The sequence below is a fragment of the Vipera berus genome (assembly GCF_964194415.1).
Source record: "Vipera berus genome assembly, chromosome: 7".
NCBI classification, from domain to species: domain Eukaryota; kingdom Metazoa; phylum Chordata; class Lepidosauria; order Squamata; family Viperidae; genus Vipera; species Vipera berus.
Genome location: NC_138209.1, coordinates 76,135,148 through 76,152,738, shown reverse-complemented (window position 1 = coordinate 76,152,738; position 17,591 = coordinate 76,135,148). Strand labels below are relative to the sequence as shown.

The 17,591-nt window shown below is 42.1% G+C and overlaps 1 protein-coding gene across 2 annotated transcripts in view; it reads right to left on the bottom strand.

Annotated features, from left to right (window-relative positions):
• Positions 1-3,595: 3,595 nt before the first annotated feature.
• KLHL5 (kelch like family member 5) overlaps positions 3,596-17,591 on the bottom strand; it is a 21,332-nt gene continuing 7,336 nt past the window's right edge. Inside the window, exons 5-10 of one of the 2 annotated variants that reach the window (XM_081332694.1) lie at positions 15,238-15,424; positions 11,968-12,192; positions 10,057-10,219; positions 8,894-9,106; positions 5,884-6,055; positions 3,596-5,022 (exon numbers count right to left, since the gene is read on the bottom strand). In XM_081332694.1, coding sequence (XP_081188820.1) covers positions 4,966-5,022; positions 5,884-6,055; positions 8,894-9,106; positions 10,057-10,219; positions 11,968-12,192; positions 15,238-15,424 — 1,017 coding nt within the window. In that variant the 3' untranslated portion in view covers positions 3,596-4,965. Of the gene's footprint in view, positions 5,023-5,400; positions 6,056-8,893; positions 9,107-10,056; positions 10,220-11,967; positions 12,193-15,237; positions 15,425-17,591 lie in introns of those variants that run through there. The other variant, XM_081332693.1, reaches the window with a different exon arrangement.

The following is a 17,591-nucleotide window of genomic DNA, read 5'->3' as shown; positions in this document are numbered from 1 at the left end:
ACTACACGGAAGCTTCCGTGTAAGTTAGAATATAAAAAAATAATGAATCGCTGCAGTTTGCTGTTAACGTTTTATAAACATTGTGATGTTCAGAAGATTACATGAGTGACATTACAACATGCCTCGTTCGTGTATTTTAATGGTAACATGCCTTTCAATAAAAAAAATGGAGAGCAAAAACAAGTAATTAAAAGTAGCATTGTAGAGTACCACAAATGCAACTGTAGAATAAATAAATAAATGTGGGCAGCATAGTAGACAAAAGGAGGCAAAAGTATGTTGTGTCAAACTTCTTCACAGACCCTCTTTGTGCTGTCACGTCAGAACTATGTAATGCATATCGTGCTCCCACCATGTGGTTGTTTGGGGGAATTACAACATTACAGAGAAGGCCTCCTCAGGGTAGACAATGTCGGCTTGCGACCCCCAGGGGAAGAGCCTTCTCTGTGGTAGCGCCAGCCCTGTGGAACCAGCTTCCCCCTGAGCTTCGGATGGCCCAAGATCTCCAGTCCTTTCGCCGCGGCCTCAAAACACTCCTTTTCCACCTGGCTGACCTAGACTGACAGGGATTTTAATTATATTTACAATTCTAACTCTATTCTTTAATTTATTTTAATTTATTTCAAATTTTATTTTTAATTTACTGTACAGAGACCTTTACGTTTTGTTGTTGTTAGCCGCCCTGAGTCCCTCGGGAGATAGGGCGGGATATAAATCTCATTAATAAATAAATAAATAAATAAATAAATAAATAATTTATTTATTTAATTAAATTTTTATACCGCCCTATTCCCGAAGGACTCAGGGCGGTTTACAGGGCAACATAAAATACAATATAAAAATAGTATAAAATTAAAATAGATTAAATTAATTAAGCCCAACAATTAAAACAATATTAAAAGCTAAAACCCCTTCAGTTATGCTAATGTGGTCAACCAATCCCTCCCATTTTGTGACGTACTTCCTCCGTCTCCTTACCATGTGCCTTTACACCCCTCCCCTTTCTGGGATGGACTTCCTCCTTCTTCTCCCTGGGTGATTCTCTTCCTCCATAACCGGCAGATACACATGCAGACACTGTGGGTCGTTACTGTCTTTTGACCTTGAAATACCGTCTACTTCATCATCTACCACACCTTGTCTGCTGTAATCTTCTCTACATGCAAATAAAGGTCCTTCTGGATGATTAAAACGTAATTTCATGAGTTCTGCTATCTGGCAAAGGCTGTTAACAGCGATAGTATCCACTATACAGGCCAGGCACAGGGGTCTCAGCAAGGGGATAAATCATTAAACAACAGTCAGAGTCAGAATAGTCAAAAGACAGTAATGATCCTGCCTTGAGAGAGAGTGCAGGGAAGGGGTGTAAAGGCACATGGTAAGGAGACGGAGGAAGTACGTCACAAAATGGGAGGGATTGGCTGACCACATTAGCATAATGTTGTAATTCCCCCAAACAACCACATGGTGGAAGCACAATATGCATTACATAGTTCTGACGTGACAGCACACTCTTCTATGATGCTGGTGATCCAGCTGCAAAAAAAACCTGAGGACAGCAGAATCATTATGAAATGATAGAAATATGCAGCCTATATGGAGGGCTATATAATATACAACTTTTAAGGAACATGAAAAGATTCAAGTTCAAACCAATTATAAATTTTAGGCAAAATGCTATCAAGATGAAACATATCCAACTAGAATGGATTAATCTGAGCAAATCTTGTCTTTGCAAAATATCCAGTCATTGAAAGTCTCTTTCCCGTAGGCGATTATATTAAAAGTTTAAACAGGCCATCCACAAACTCATCTGAAATGCAAAGAAAACTGCCAAGGTGAAAATAATAATTGTAGGTACTTTTGATTATTTTTGAAGAGAGGGAGCCTTGCTCTTAAAATGCTATCGGAGTTGTTTTCCTCGTGTTTTTGTTAGCAGAATGCTAATGTAAAATTGCATTCTTCATCTCGCCGGTGTCAAGATGCAAAATTTTGGAAAAGCAAGTTTCCTGTTTTGGAAGAAGAAAATGACAAACTTGCCCTTTGTTATACAGAAGCTGGTTTAAAGTTTATGACTGTTAGCATGAAAAATCACTAGAACTGAGACCTTTCAGAGGATCTGCAGCTGATCCAAGAACAGGCAGAACAGAGCAAAGGCAGGAGCAGCGAAGGTCAGCCAGATTACCCACGAGGAGGCAGCCTCGCCCTTCTTGATGGGCTGCACCAGAAGTTGGCTATTTATAGCACAGCAAACAGAGGGGGACGCTGCTGGGAACAATGTACTTGTTCTCTTGCTGTGTGTGCTTGCTTTGAACTTTGGATTGTGTGTCTCTTCAGCTGTTTCCTTTGCCTGTGGATTTGCCTTTGCCTTGGGAACTTGCTTTGGCCTACTGCAGTGATGGCAAACCTTTCAGAGACCAAGTGCCCAAACTGCAACCCAAAACCCGCTTATGAATTGTCGGGTGCTGGGTGGGCGTGGTCCATTGGGTGGGCGTTGTCCATTGGGTGAGTGTGGCCCATTGGGTGGGTGTGGCTGTGGTGGTAACAGCAGACTGGGTGGGACTAAAAAGTTCAATTAATCAATTCCAACTTTGCAAGGTCTTTTTTTTTTCCTGTGAGAAGTTGAAATTGATTGATTGATTGAACTTTTTTTTTGCACATGGCGGCGGAGGCCTAAAGCGAAAAGGTTTTATAAAACACAGCTGAAGGCCTAGGACTGGGGCGATGACACGCATGCCCACAGAGAGGGCTCTGAGTGCCACCTGTGGCAGGCATGCCATAGGTTCGCCACCACTGGCCTACTGGATTGGCCTCGCCTTTGTCTTGAGGACTAGTGTTGGCTTCATTTGACCTCAAACCACTTCTTGCCTTTTTGCAGAAGGCAGTAATAGTGGCCTTGTCATCAAAAGAGACGGAACGGGACTACTTCTGAGTAACTTGAGCCATGTGCAGAAACTGCTTCAGGGTAACCCAGCCTGCCTCTTTGAAATTAACAAAGGCGGTGAAAAAAAATGACCAAAGATCAATTGCAACATCTTCACAATCACGTGATCAAAATTTGAGGGCTTGGCAACTGGCATGTATTTACATGTCCCGGGGTCAAATGGAGGAAGCAGGGTCAACGGGGAAGCCAGATGCCTTTAAGAACTGAAGTGTAATTCATACAACTGTGGCAAAAAGAGCCGTAAAATGGAGCGCAGCTCACTTAACAACTATCTTGCTTAGCAATGGAAATGTCAGCCTCAGTTGCAGTCGTTAAGTCGAGGACTACCTGCCGCATTTACCAAAAAAAAAGGCACAAAAGAAAATATAAAAAGCTGAAAGCAGGTTGGAACATCCAAATATTTCATAATAGCGTAAACATATAAACCTTAAGAAGATTCCACAGAAGAACTGCTACAGTATGAAATAATTGAGCTACAGGAATTTGATCTTAGGGAATTTGAATAGCCTTTGATTTGGAATGTAACTGAACATCTGAAATGTAACTAGGCCAAACCCATTTTTTGTTTTGTTTGTTGGAATAACACACTATAAATGCCTATATAATATCTGTGGCAATGTCTCTTTTAGTCTCAGCTGAAGTTTGCCACAATCCTGGAATGTTTTGGAATAACATAATAATAATCCGAGTCATTTTTAATCAGCTCATCAACCTCTCTTTCATTGTAACTTTTTTGAGGAAGTGATCCACAAAGTGACAACACAATCCCAGTTTGGAAAGATATTGCAGGATTATTTTCTAGGGTACATAAAATTTCCTAACAAGACACCGGGTACTCAGTGATGGAAAGTTCTTGAAAAATACACTCCGTAACCTATTTCCAAACGTAAGACAATAATTAAAATAAGGCTTCGGTTGAAAGGGGAAAAAATGCAAAAGCTCTCTGACAAACTACAGGTTGTCCTGGACTTACAACAGCTCATTTAGTGACTGCGGAAAGTTACAAGGGCACAGAAAAAGCGACTTACGACCACTTTTCACATTGATGACTGTTGCCGCATCCCCGCGGTCAGGTGATCAAAACTGAAGACGTTTGGCAACTGGCTCGTATTTGTGACGGTTGCAGGGTCCCGAGGTCACATGGCTCTCCTTTTGCGACCGTCTTGACACAGAAAGTCAATGGGAGAAGCCAGGCTCATTTAACAACCATGTTACCAACTCACCAAGGGCACTGATTCGCTTGACAGCGGCGGCGAGAAAAAGTCGTAAAGCGGGGCAAAACCCGCGGAACAAAAACGTCTCCCTTGGCGACAACAAAAAATGGGCACAATTACGGCCGTTAAGCCGAGGGCTTCCTGTATAGGCATCGGAGGTAAAGCATTGCTCGAATAAGAAGTACACTTGATTATTTCCTTTGCGTTTGGTTTGTTGTACCATGTCAAAACGAAAACGAAAATAAAGCAAACAATAAAATAAAGAGCATTTGGAACAAAGCAAGACTGCCTCTTGCATCTTGCAAAAGGACACAGAGGAAATTGTAGATCTGTGGCTAGAGGCCAAAACTTTCTTTCAGGCCTCTAGACAGCCAGGGGTCTTCAAACCTGGCCCTGTTATGACTTGTGGACTTCAACTCCCAGAATTCCTCAGCCAGCCACACGTGGCTGGCTGAGGAATTCTGGGAGTTGAAGTCCACAAGTCGTAACAGGGCCAGGTTTGAAGACCCTTGCTCTAGAACAATCAAAATGATTGCCTTTCTGTTCTGATTTCTGTACTTACACGCTTCCTATTTGTAATGTATTCCATTACCGATACACAGAGACAGGTACATAAACTGCATTACTCGTTTTTTTGTTTTTTAAAGTGCACAATGTTGGTCCTTTTAAAAAAATCTTTTAGACAAATAGATTTAAGGTCAGTCTCTTTGCCTTGCGAAGATACACGGTACCTTACGTGTTTTTTTTATGCTGTCATAACTTGATGTGAAATTCCCAGTCTATAGAAAGAGACAATTTATTTCACTCCTAGAGTTTGACAGTCACCACGCAGGCCCCAGCTCTTCCAAGGCACAACGGTGCAACCTGAAACAGCAAAAGAATTTGAGAAAAAAAAATAATCAGAGACAAAAATTATCAATAAGATTTCACAAATGTTTTGGAGAAGGTGAGAAGCAAGGCCACCCTTGTTCAAATTAAAGCCCAATTAGAATCTAGAGCTCACCTAGGTTCAACCTCAGAAACTCTGATCTGGCATCAAACCTCAGTTCCCGAAATTGTCAAATTGGACCATGGTTAATTACTATCATGATCACTACCAGCTACTGAATTTGTATGATTCTCGACTTCACAGCAACTCTGCAGAAATGTTTTTCTTAATATAACATTTCTCCTTCTGCGATGGTTCCCCCCCCTCATTAAATCTATCCTGCTAGGCTAGACTTCAAATCCTTGATAAATTTATATTCCATTTCTGAATCAGATTAACCTAGTCCGGAATTTACACAGTCGGAATAATAATAAAGGGAAGCATTTCAAATTTAAATTACAGTGGAAAACCTACGTGGAAAACTTTTTTGCCTTCTACTAATACCATGCCCTTTCTCACATATTTGAAAAAACAAACAAACAGGAAGCTTGATTCCGCAGTTAAAGAAAACATTTACGATCAAAGACCAAAATAATAATAATAATAAAAAAAATCTAGCACCAGGTACAGTCACAGGATACCACAAATTTTAAAAAGAAGCAAAGATAATTAAAAATAAGGTTCTTAAATGAAAAGAAACAAAGGGCCAAGTTCAAACCCTGCCCACTCCCTTCGGGCACTGATGACGTTACCTAGTTTGACGATGAAATGTCCGCAAGGAAACAACCAAGCTCAAACAGTATCAAAGACCCCACAATCTCAGGTGTGCTAGTCAGCTCTCTTCGCCTCAACATTACCTGTGTCCACTCATTTATCTGAGGGTCATATGATTCTACTGTATTAAGGTAGGCTTGTCCATCATATCCTCCAACGGCGTACAGCTTATCCCCCAGAAGGCAGACACCCACTGCATCTCTGCTGATGCTCATTGACGCAACAGCAGTCCACATGTCTGTTTTGGGATCGTATCTGATTAAAAAATAATAATAATACGTTTCTGTTATATATAATTGAAGAACTGTCAGGAAAATATGTGATTTGCAATGTGATTCCCCTGGAACCCGTTTTGATTTTTTTTGTGAAAGGCAAGGTCTTGAAACCCTACTGGTTTCCCCGGGGAAATTGTTTATATACTAAAACTCTGTTTGTCTGTGTGTCACCCTTTTATTGGGTGAAAATGATGAATCGTTGGAAGGCAAAAAAACTTTGAACCAAGGTGTATCTCAAAATGGCCTAACTTACAGAAGGTGTCCAAAATCCAGGAGTCTTCTGGAATTGAAAATTGGGTGAATTTTATAAAAGAGTCTATTGCGTAAAAATTACTATAAAAGGTTTTAACGACATAACCCAAAATATCATAAAGCATTTCGTGTGGTCAATTCCTGATGTTTTATCTCGGCTATAAATTTTAATCTGGGTTATTTTCAAGGCAGATAAATCTTTTGAGTACACGTAGTTTAACGACATAACCCATTTAATCTTTGGGTTCAAATAGTTCCTCAGTTTACAACAGTTCGTTTATTGACCGTTCGAAATTACAACGGCACTGAACATATGACTGTTTTTCACACTTACGACTGTTCAGCATCCCTCTGGCCACGTAATAAATACTCAGATGCTTGACAACTGATTCATATTTAGGACGGTTGCAGCGTCCTATGATTTAGATAAGGCTAAAAAGAAGGAAAACACACACCTAGAACTTAATTCCGCATATTTTGGAAATCTGCCATAAGAGGCTTTTATGGAAAACCCACGAGGTGGGAATGAGGGCCTTACTATACAGGTAGTTCTCAACTTACAACAGAGACCATTCAAAGTTACAGCTGCACTGGAAAAAGTGACCTGGGGACCATTTTGCACACTTGCAACCTTTGTAGCATCGCCATCATCAGCTGATCAAACTTCAGATATTTGGCTACTGGTTCCTACTGTATTTGTGACTGTTGCTGTGTCCCAGGGATCTACCTGCACTACGGACAGCCAAACGGAGAGGAGTTAAAATTGTATAAAACCAGACACGTCACTAGATGCTAAAATCATTAAGACGACGTCTGATTTATTTTGGCCCCGGCTTGCGTGCAAATTGATTGGAGAAGGCAAGGATGCTAAGAACGCTTAGTGCAGGGGTCTTCAAACGTGGCCCTTTTGTGAACTTGTGGACTTCAACTCCCAGAATTCCTCAGCCAGCCACGTGTTGAAGTCCACAAGTCATAAAAGGTCCAAGTTTGAAGACCCCTGGCCTAGTGGAACCGGAAGAAGGGTCAAGCAGAGAACATGCTGGCTTGATACAAAGCTGATACAGATGGGGAGAAACAGGCTTCGTCTCAATCCCGCCAAGACTGAGTGGCTGTGCATATCGGCATCTCGGGTCAACCAGACTATTCCATCTCTAACGATGGGGGGGTGAGGTGTTACCCCCCGTTGATAGGGCTCGCAACTTGGGCGTCCTCCTGGATTCACGACTCAATTTTGAAGACCATATAGGAGCCGTGACCAGGGGGGCTTTTGCCCAGGTTCGCCTGGTGCGCCAGTTGCGACCCTATCTGGACCGAGATGCCCTACGCACAGTCACTCATGCGCTCGTGACCTCCCGTTTGGACTACTGCAACGCTCTCTACATGGGGCTGCCCTTGAGGACCACTCGGAGGCTTCAGCTGGTGCAGAATGCGGCCGCGAGAGTTGTGATGGGGGTCTCCCGATACTCCCATGTAACACCTCTACTCCGCGAGCTGCATTGGCTTCCGGTTGCCCTCCGGGTGAAATTCAAGGTGCTGGTGATGACCTATAAAGCCCCTACATGGCTTGGGTCCGGGATATCTGAGGGAACACCTGCTGCCGGCATCAAGTTCCCTTCGTCCAGTGCGCTCCCACAGGGAGGGTCTTCTCAGGGTGCCGCCGGTAAGAGATTGCCGGCGGACGACACCCAGGGATAGGGCCTTCTCAGTGGGGGCGCCTGCCCTTTGGAACCAGCTGCCAGTGGAGCTGAGGACTGCCCCCGACCTCCGCTCATTCCGCCGGGGCCTGAAGACCTGGCTCTTCGAGCTCTCTGGCCCAGGCTGAGGATTAATTTATTTTAACTGGGGTTTTATTTATACAGGGATAAATTTAATCTTTTTTAAACTTGGTTTTTAACTTTTGTATTGTGGTTTTTAATTACCCTGTAAACCGCCCTGAGTCCTTCGGGAAAGGGCGGTATATAAATGTAATAAAATAAAATAAAATAAATAAATAAATAAATAAATAATCCAGCACAACACAGCCCAACATTTCTCTTTCTATGTCAGACATTTGTTAAGTCAATTTTGCCCCCATTTTAGACGTTTTCTTGCCACAGCTGTTAAGGGAATCACACCAGCTGTTAAGTTAGTAAGATGGTTGTTCCGCGAATCTGGCTTTGCCGTCACGAGCTCGTAAAAGTCAATCGCGTGATCCTGGGACACCGTAACCGACCCAAAGGCGAACCGGTCGCCAAGCGTTCCAAATTTTAACCCCACGACTGAGAGGATGCTGCGAGGGTCGTTAAGTGTGAAACGCCGTCCCAAGTCACCTTTTTTTCCCCCAGCGACGTTGTAGCTTTGAATGGTCACTAAATGGACAGTTGCAAGATGGGGACGATCTGCAGAAAAAGGAACATCCCACAACCAAAAAAGGCCTACGCTTGACAAGGTAGCATGGAGAGGACTTACCCACAAAGCCACCGAGAGTATGACACGACTCGGTGGTTAAAACAACAACAACTGTTAAGTTCACCCTCAAAACGATTGCGCCAAGCCTTCAAGTTTAAGCGATTGATTGGGATAGTACCTCTCTACACAATCAGACAGCCTGGATGTCAGATTAGAAGCTGGTGCGTCGTGACCCCCGATAGCATACAGGAAGCCATTCCAAGTTGTTACTCCCACACCCCCTCTTCGTTTTGACATCTGAGCGCAAAGCGTCCACTTGTTGGTGTGCGGGTCGAAACATTCTACGGACTTCAGACATGAGCTTCCATCTCGGCCGCCTATTGCGTAGAGCCTGCAAACGGACACGGACACGTCAGAGAGAGGGGATGTTCGGTTTGCAATGACGGTGAATGCTTTTAGCCAGGGTGGAGAATGAGGGTGACGGTTCGTCCTCCCAGCTCGTGGGTTGCTTTCCAAACGTTTCGTTACCAGGCTGGGTAACGTCTTCAGCGGAGTTGAGGGGATGTCAATGTTCTTCTGCTGATAAGGGGCTCAGTGTGTCAAAGGAGGGTCTTGGGATGGGTCAGGCGTGGGTGTGTCAAGTGAGGCCTTTGCTTAACAACGGGCTCAATTGTGGCTGTAAATCCAGGACCACCTGACTCTACCGGAAAGCCTTACACTTCCTTTTGGTTCTCTGTACTTATTGTACTTACTTACACAATCAACACAGATGGGGACTGCAGCCAAGAAATTAAGACGTTTGCTCTTGGGGAGGAAAGCCATGGCAAATCTAGACAGCACACTGAAAAGCAGAGACATCACCCTGCCAACAAAAGTGCGTATAGCCAAGGCTATGGTCTTCCCAGTTGCAATGTATGGCAGTGAAAGCTGGACCATAAGAAAGGCTGAGCGCCAAAGAATTGAGCACTTTGAACTGTGGTGCTGGAGAAGACTCCTGCGAGTCCCTTGGACTGCAAGGCGATCAAACCGGTCAGTCCTAGAGGAGATCAACCCTGACTGCTCTTTAGAAAGCCAGATCCTGAAGCTAAAACTCAAATACTTTGGCCACCTGATGAGAAGGAAGGACTCACTGGAGAAGAGCCTCATGCTGGGAAAGATGGAGGGCAAGAGAAGAAGGGGACGACAGAGAATGAGGTGGCTGGATGGAGTAACTGAAGCAGTAGGCATAAGCTTAAATGGACTCCAGAAGATGGTAGAGAACAGGAAGGCCTGGAGGAACGTTGTCCATGGGGGTCGCGATGGGTCGGACACGACTTCGCAGCTAACAACAACAACACTTACTTTCCACTTAGTACGGCTACGCCCACTGTACTCCTCGGAGTTGACATGCTAGCCACAAAGTTCCACTGCCGGGCCTGTGGATCCCACCTTTCTACCGTATTCAGGTAGCTCCAACCATCGTGTCCTCCCACAGCATACATAGGGCCTTCCAATACCGCCACTCCTTCAAAAGGAAAAAAACATCACAAATTGCTCAGTGCTGGGCTTCTCCCACTCTTGAAGCAAAACCCAGATCTCAAATTATTTTCTTTTCTTTTTTTTAAAAAAAAGAATTTCATTGGATTTTATAGGGTTAGGAATAAGAGCCATAAGAAAGGCTGAGCGCCAAAGAATCGAGGCTTTTGAACTACGGTGCTGGAGAAGACTCCTGCAAGTCCCTTGCACTGCAAGGAGATCAAACCGGTCAGTCCTAGAGGAGAACAACCCTGACTGCTCTTTCGAAGGCCAGATCCTGAAGTGGAAACTCAGATACTTTGGCCACCTAAGGAGAAGGAAGGACTCACTGGAGAAGAGCCTAATGCTGGGGAAGATTGAGGGCAAGAGAAGAAGGGGACGACAGAGAATGAGTTGGCTGGATGGAGTCACTGAAGCAGTAGTTGTGAGCCTAAATGGACTCCAGAAGATGGTAGAGGACAGGAAGGCCTGGAGGAACGTTGTCCATAGGGTCGCGATGGGTCGGACACGACTTCGCAACCAACAACAACAAGAAGGAATAAGATAGGGTCGGGGTTGGGGCTGGGGGTTTAGGCTGGGATTAGGACAGGGTTGGGGTCAACATTGGGGTTATCCCCCAGTAACATTTTCAATATTTAGCAAACAGAGTATTGCCCGGGTACATATGTTTAGGCAACAATAATTAATGTAGTAATAGATAATAACAATAATAAGTATGATTGGTTATCATAGACAGTACTAACTGATCAACGCATAACATTCTTCTTCTAGTTCGTTCTCCTAACCATGTTCTAAAGTAAACTGAATCTTCTTTCTCTTTCATCTCTAACGTCAATCTATCCATTTCTGCACCTACTAAGATTTTCTTGATTAATGCCTCTTCGGTTGGTAAGTTTTGATTTTTCCAATGTTTGGGCAAATACAATTCTCGCTGCCGTTAATACAGGCAATATTAAATGTTCCTTTCTCCTTCTCATAATGATGTCCTAATATTCCTAACGAAAACAGTTCTGGTTTAAATTCTGTCTGTTTTTTCATCATCTTTTCCAACCATGCACGTATCTGAAACCAATCAATATTTTCATGGAGGTTTTCAGAATGACATAAAATTCCTCAGGGAGATCAAGGAATGTTGTGTCCTCAACTTAGCTCTCAGGTGGGATATAAATAACATGCCAAATCAAACAATTTTGGCGTTGATAATGTTGATTATTACTTGAAACACTTAACAGCAGCAGCACTTAAGACTTATATCCCACCCGACAGTGCTTTACAGCCCTCTCTAAGAGTCAGCATGTTGTCCCCAACAATCTGGGTCTTCTCCTTTTACTGGCCTCTGAAGGACGGAAGGCTGAGTCAACCTTGAGCCGGTCAGGATCGAACTCTTATCTGTGAGCAGAGTTAATCTGCAGTATTGGATTCTGCCCCTCCAGGGCTCCTGTTAAAATTAATAATTTCAGACCAAGGTATTGGAAAGAAACAGAAATTAGCCAAAGATAGTTGGCTGTGATCAGATTCTTACTATAAGTGGGAAAGTTTGCTCCTACCAGTACAAATGGGCTCCAAATTTGGAACCACCAATATAACTAAAGTTATTTAACAGTTTTAAAGTTAACTCCCCCCCCATGACAATGAACCACAAATAAAACATTAGAATCACCTGCTTGAGTTAATCTGGTAAAAGCTCAACGCATAACCCTTTCTTAAAAAAACAAAAATGTAAATATTTATACATACCAAGCCCGTGCCGGTGAGTTGACATGGGTGGCATCACGCTCCACGTTTTCGTTTTGGGGTTGTAACACTCCACAGTGTTCAACGTTTTTAGTCCGTCTCTACCTCCGACGACATATAATTTGTCATCTAACACGGCCACGCCAAACTGTAATCTCCTCCCATTCATATTTGCAACAGGTGTCCACATATTGGTACGGAGATCGTATTTTTCAATGCTCGTTGCTCCTTAATAATAGTATAATATATGTTAAAAAAAAAAGAATACGTGGAACAATAATTGCAGTTCTATGAAAATGAAACAGGTTGTACTCCATGTAGAAGGCTAGTGATACGTCTTACTAGTTCTTTTGGCTCTTTTATGACTCGTGGACTTCAACTCCCAGAATTCCTGAGCCAGCATGGCTCAGCTTGGAAACCTCTCCCTTTCCCCTCAGCGTGGCTGGCTCAGGAATTCTGGGAGTCCACAAGTCATAAAAGGGCCAAGTTTGAAGACCCCTGGTTTAGTGTATAGGCCAGAGGTAGGCAACCTTGGCTCTTTTATGACTCGTGGACTTCAACTCCCAGAATTCCTGAGCCAGCATGGCTCAGCTTGGAAACCTCTCCCTTTCCCCTCAGCATGTCTGGCTCAGGAATTCTGGGAGTTGAAGTCCACCAGTCATCAAAGAGCCAAGCTTGCCTACCCCTGCACTAGTTAAATAGGTTAGATCCAAACTGTGTTTCTACTTCTGCTGCAAAGGTGATTACACCAATTAGTTGCTCATGAAACTCTAATCCCAGGTAATCCTCGACTTACGATGGAGCCCAAAATTTATGTTAAGCGAGACATTTGTTAAGTGAGTTTTGCCCCATTTTACGACCCTTCTCGTCACACTGGTTAAATGAATCGCGGCAGTCGTTAAGTTAGTCACACACGGTCGTTAAGAGAATCTGGCTTCGCCCACTGACTTTGCCCGTCAGAAGGTCTCAAAAGATAAGGACGCCACCGCCGTCGTCAGTGTGAGTCAGTTGCCAAGCCTCTGAATTCTGATCACATGACCACGAGGAGGCTGCAACGGTCGTTAAGTGTGAAAAATAGCGGTCGTTTTTTTCAGGGATGATGTCAACAGTCATTAAGTGAACTGCTGTAACTTCAGGACTACCTGTATGATGGAGTAGGTGTTTGTTTGTTTTTTATATAATATTTTATTAGTGTTCTAATTTTACCTTTAAAAAGCAATGTGGTGACTGGGTTAATCAATAATTCAATAATATATATAAATCTTTAATACAAATCTCAACTTACAACATCGGATATTTCCTCTCTTTTCCCCTTAATATCTACTATCTCATATTAGGCTAGTATAGTTATTATTATTATCAACTAAGTAAAACCATCTTTGTTACATTTATCATTTATCAATAATTTTTAGCTTATACATATCTTAATTGTGTTTGCATTCAATCCTTACATACAATCAATGTCATGTTATAATTTTTCCCCCATCGACATTCAAATTAACATTTGGTATTTATCATTTCCAACCTTTAGGTAACCAAAGTTTCCCTTATCTCAACTTTTTCCCCTTTTCATAACAAGTACACATCTTATCTATTTGCATATAGTCTTGTTCTGTTTTCTAAAAGTTATCTATTTTCCACCATATTAAACCAAAAGTCTATTAGTCTTATTACACATCTTACCTATTCAATTATTGTTACTTTATTTTCTAAAAATTATCTATTTTCCACCACATTCAATCCTCTAATCAGTAATATGAAATCCCCTCTAATAAATCAAAACCCTAGTTTCCTTCAGCCTTACTCTGGCTTTCTTCCTTTGCCAACTGACCTTCCATGTCAGTCCTTTTGAATCATCAAACAGTTCTCCCTCTATTATTATATATATTATTTGAAATAAGAAAGACCATTTGATTACAGTTTTTGGAAGAACCAGCCCATTTGTATTCATTAGATCACCTCCCTATTACTCCAAATTCCCACCACTGTGCTGATAAGTTTATCTTCCATTCAATCTGTTCTTCATCCTTTTCCTCAGATTTCTTCTGATTTGTGTAAAAAGTCTTTTCCATTCTCAATGTTGTCACTCCCTTTTCTGATTTTTCCATTGACTGGATCTGATGGTCAATTGGGTCCTCTGCCTTAGTGTTTAGTTGTTCCACCTCTCCTGTTATTTTCTGCATTGTTAGTTCTTTGGTTGTAGTCAAGGTCTGGGTTTGTGTATCTAAGCTGGCATCTTGTTCCTTTATGTTGCATCTTCTCTTGTCACAAGCTGAAAGAATGGTTTTGTGTATTGATTTCAACACAGAAAGGATTTTTTTCCCTGATCTTCATCCATATTCTCTTGATAATGTGTTACGTTAAAGGCTTTAAAATCAAACGTTAAAAATAGTTTTTCGTTTTTTATAACTGGGTATGGGACATGTATTTCATGTGTTATAGGTAGTCTTTATAGCGGAGATTGTTTATCAAGTAAGAATTTATAGTCCAAAGTATTCCAGAGGCCAGATATGCCACCCAAAAGTTCCTTCTTTACAGCTGAGTTTTTCACTGGTGGTATTTGTCAAGGTCAGAAGAGTTTTTTTCTAGAGTCTTGGCTTGGCTTGGTGTCTCTTTTAGTCAATAACAAGTTGTAATACCATACTTCACCATAAGATGTCACCAATGCCATTTCAAGCTTTTGAAGTCCAAAGCTTTTATGATAGTTTTTCAAGGTTTCTTTCTTTCTTCTTTTTCTTTTTTAGATAAAAACAAATGTCTCCAGCATTTGTTCTTTTAGTTGCTCTGTTTCCCCTGGGTAGTTAGATGCCGCTGTTCTTAAGAAGGTGGGGTAGAAATTCCCTTCCCTCTCTCCACACAAAGGGAAGAGTACTTTGGGCAGCTTTTACAGGAAAAGATATTTAAAGTCTTAAAGAGAAGATCAGATCTCACCCAGTTTCATCTGCACTGCTTTAAAGGTGCTTGGTGGTAATTTTGACTTTGGGTGTCAGCAGCTTAGTGATGAACCATATTGCTATGGCCGGTCTTTCCTCCGCTGGTTTGGAGAGCTGCCCCGGATCAAGCGTAAGAGCTGCCGCCCTCCCACAATCAAGCGGGGATCCCCTCCTTGCTCGTCACCCCTACAGGGCGACTTTCGACCCTTTCCAGGGTCCTCTAGTGGAATGAATTCAGATGCGGAAGACGGAGCTCGCCTTCCGGCGTCCGTAGGTGCCACAATGGCAAACCAGAAGTCAATGATGGGAGTAGTTTTTAATCTTTATTATAAACCGATACCTTTAGTTGCATCCATGCCTCCGACTGCAAACAGGACACCAACAGTAGATTTTCTAGGCTTTGTCCGAGGGCTTTGCAACATGGGCCTTCTCTCTGGCAACAGATGGTACTTCATCGCTTCCATGATGAGTTTTTGACATTCAATGTCATCTCTGAAGAGTACGTTGTTTTCCATGTCTGCTAAAAACTAGGTGAAAGGAGAGATAAAATGTGCTGAATTGCGAAACAATAATAGTGGATCAGGAATAAGCCAGCACAAAACGCAAATTAGTTAGCACTGTGGATGTCATAAAACCCAGAGGTCCCCAACCTTTTGGGCACCAGGGACCGGTTCCGTGGAGAGTGCGTGGTTTGTGTGCTGCCTGCATCCTGCGGGGTTTGGCTTGTTTGTGCAGTCCGGTTGCTGGCATGCTGCGGCCCGGTACCCATCCACGGATCGGGGGTTGGGGACCCCTGATCTAACCTATCATCAGTATGCACGCTTAATGAGTAGTCTGCAATGATCAGGTTATAAAAAGAACAAGCACTATTACTAGAAATTTCAGTTTCTCTACATCAAAGCAGGCTTTAACTATTTTCCCTAAGATAAAAATCCATTTGCCCGAAGCGGTAATTACTCTGTTGGATGAAACTTTCACACAAAATATTGTGCGGCAGGCAGCAAGATTAACTAATGCTGCAGTAACTTAAACATGTAGAATATAGAAATTATATTATGCATTATTGATTTCTAATTCTACACTTTAGGGGCTTGTAACCGCTGCAAATTCCATTAGTATCGTGAGCTTCAGTGAATGTTAAGCATGAAGGGTTTCTGTATGACATAATTCCTAATGGACAGAGCAGCATAACACACATTAATGGACATCAACATCAAGTTTTACAGTGTTAATCCTCACCAAAGAGCAATTGGTTTGCTCTAAATTATCCAGATTCGGTGCATTCCCCCCAAATCAACCTAGATTACTCTTCAAAAGGTTGCAACCCTAATAACTGTTTAACTGATCTAGTAAAGTAGCACCCACAACAAATACTGATCTACAATTTAGTGAACCTTATTTTAATATAACAAATTAAAATTTCTGGATAGTAATCAGAAGCGGGAAACATTTCTGATTACTTTTTTTTATTCTTCCTTTTCTTACAGGAACTTTAAATCTGCATATGTGTGTTTTTGGACATTCTTTTACTCTATTTTATAATACTCACTCTGCAAGGTATGTTAGATAAGAAACAAAACAGACAAAATATCACCCAGTTAAGTGCCATAGCTGATTCAGAGTTTTTTTCCCCTTTTCAATTCAAATTCTAACTACATGACCACACGCAGAGCCTATCCAAAGTTGAAAACTCATTTTTTGATTTTAACGCTCAAAACCATGAGCACTGAAGGAGGTTCACGCGGAGCAAGTTAACCTTTCATTAACTTGGATCCGACCGATTAATAAAGAATCAATAGGTCTTTTGCACTTTCCTGAGTGTACCATATTCCACAAGGGAATCCCTTTTACAAGTGATCGCCATGGCTGCAAGACGGCAGTTGGTCTGTAATTAATTTTAAGGCTGACGCAGAAAAGGGAGCCACTGATTTTAGTCGTTTGGACTGAGGGCGCAAACATAACTTTTGTCCTTAACATGCTCTAGATGACAGAAGCCCAGGACTTTGACAATCTTTTCCTCCAAAGTGAACATCCATGAAACAAATAATGGTGCAGACGTTGAGCCCACGAGACCGTGTCTGACACAAAGAATTGGGACCACACATTAACTTCCAGTTAGGATGATCCATTGCTCAAGCCTATACACAAGAATCTGATCAACTAACAGCCAGCATTAAATTGGCGCCAGATAAAAAAATCAACATAATGAATTAAAGAGAACTTGGACTTAGAGCAATTGTGGGAATGTAACGACTCTAGTTGGATTCTTTTCTTGACTCCCCACCCCACCCCCCTGCTCCTCTCTTACAGACTGGTAGTATATACAAAACCTTCATGTCAGTAGGATTTGATGATATTTCCCATCAGTCAAAGTCAGTAGCATGGTTTGGCATTTTAAGATTCTACAGTATGGAACAACTTATATAAAATTATAAGTATTAGTTGCTGGCTCTTTGGAAGTCTGTTTCAATCTACCAGGCCACAGAACAAATCTACATGATGATGGCTTAATGGGAAAAAAAAATCAGCTCTTATCTCCGCAGGTGACTAAACACAGCCATATTTATGCATAAGTGGAATAGACTACAAAATACTCATTTCCATGTCTCCTGATGTTTTAGTGCTTTGAAGCTTTAGTTAACCAAGGATATACCACCTTCCACTGAGATATGTTTCCAAGTGTTTAATTAAGGC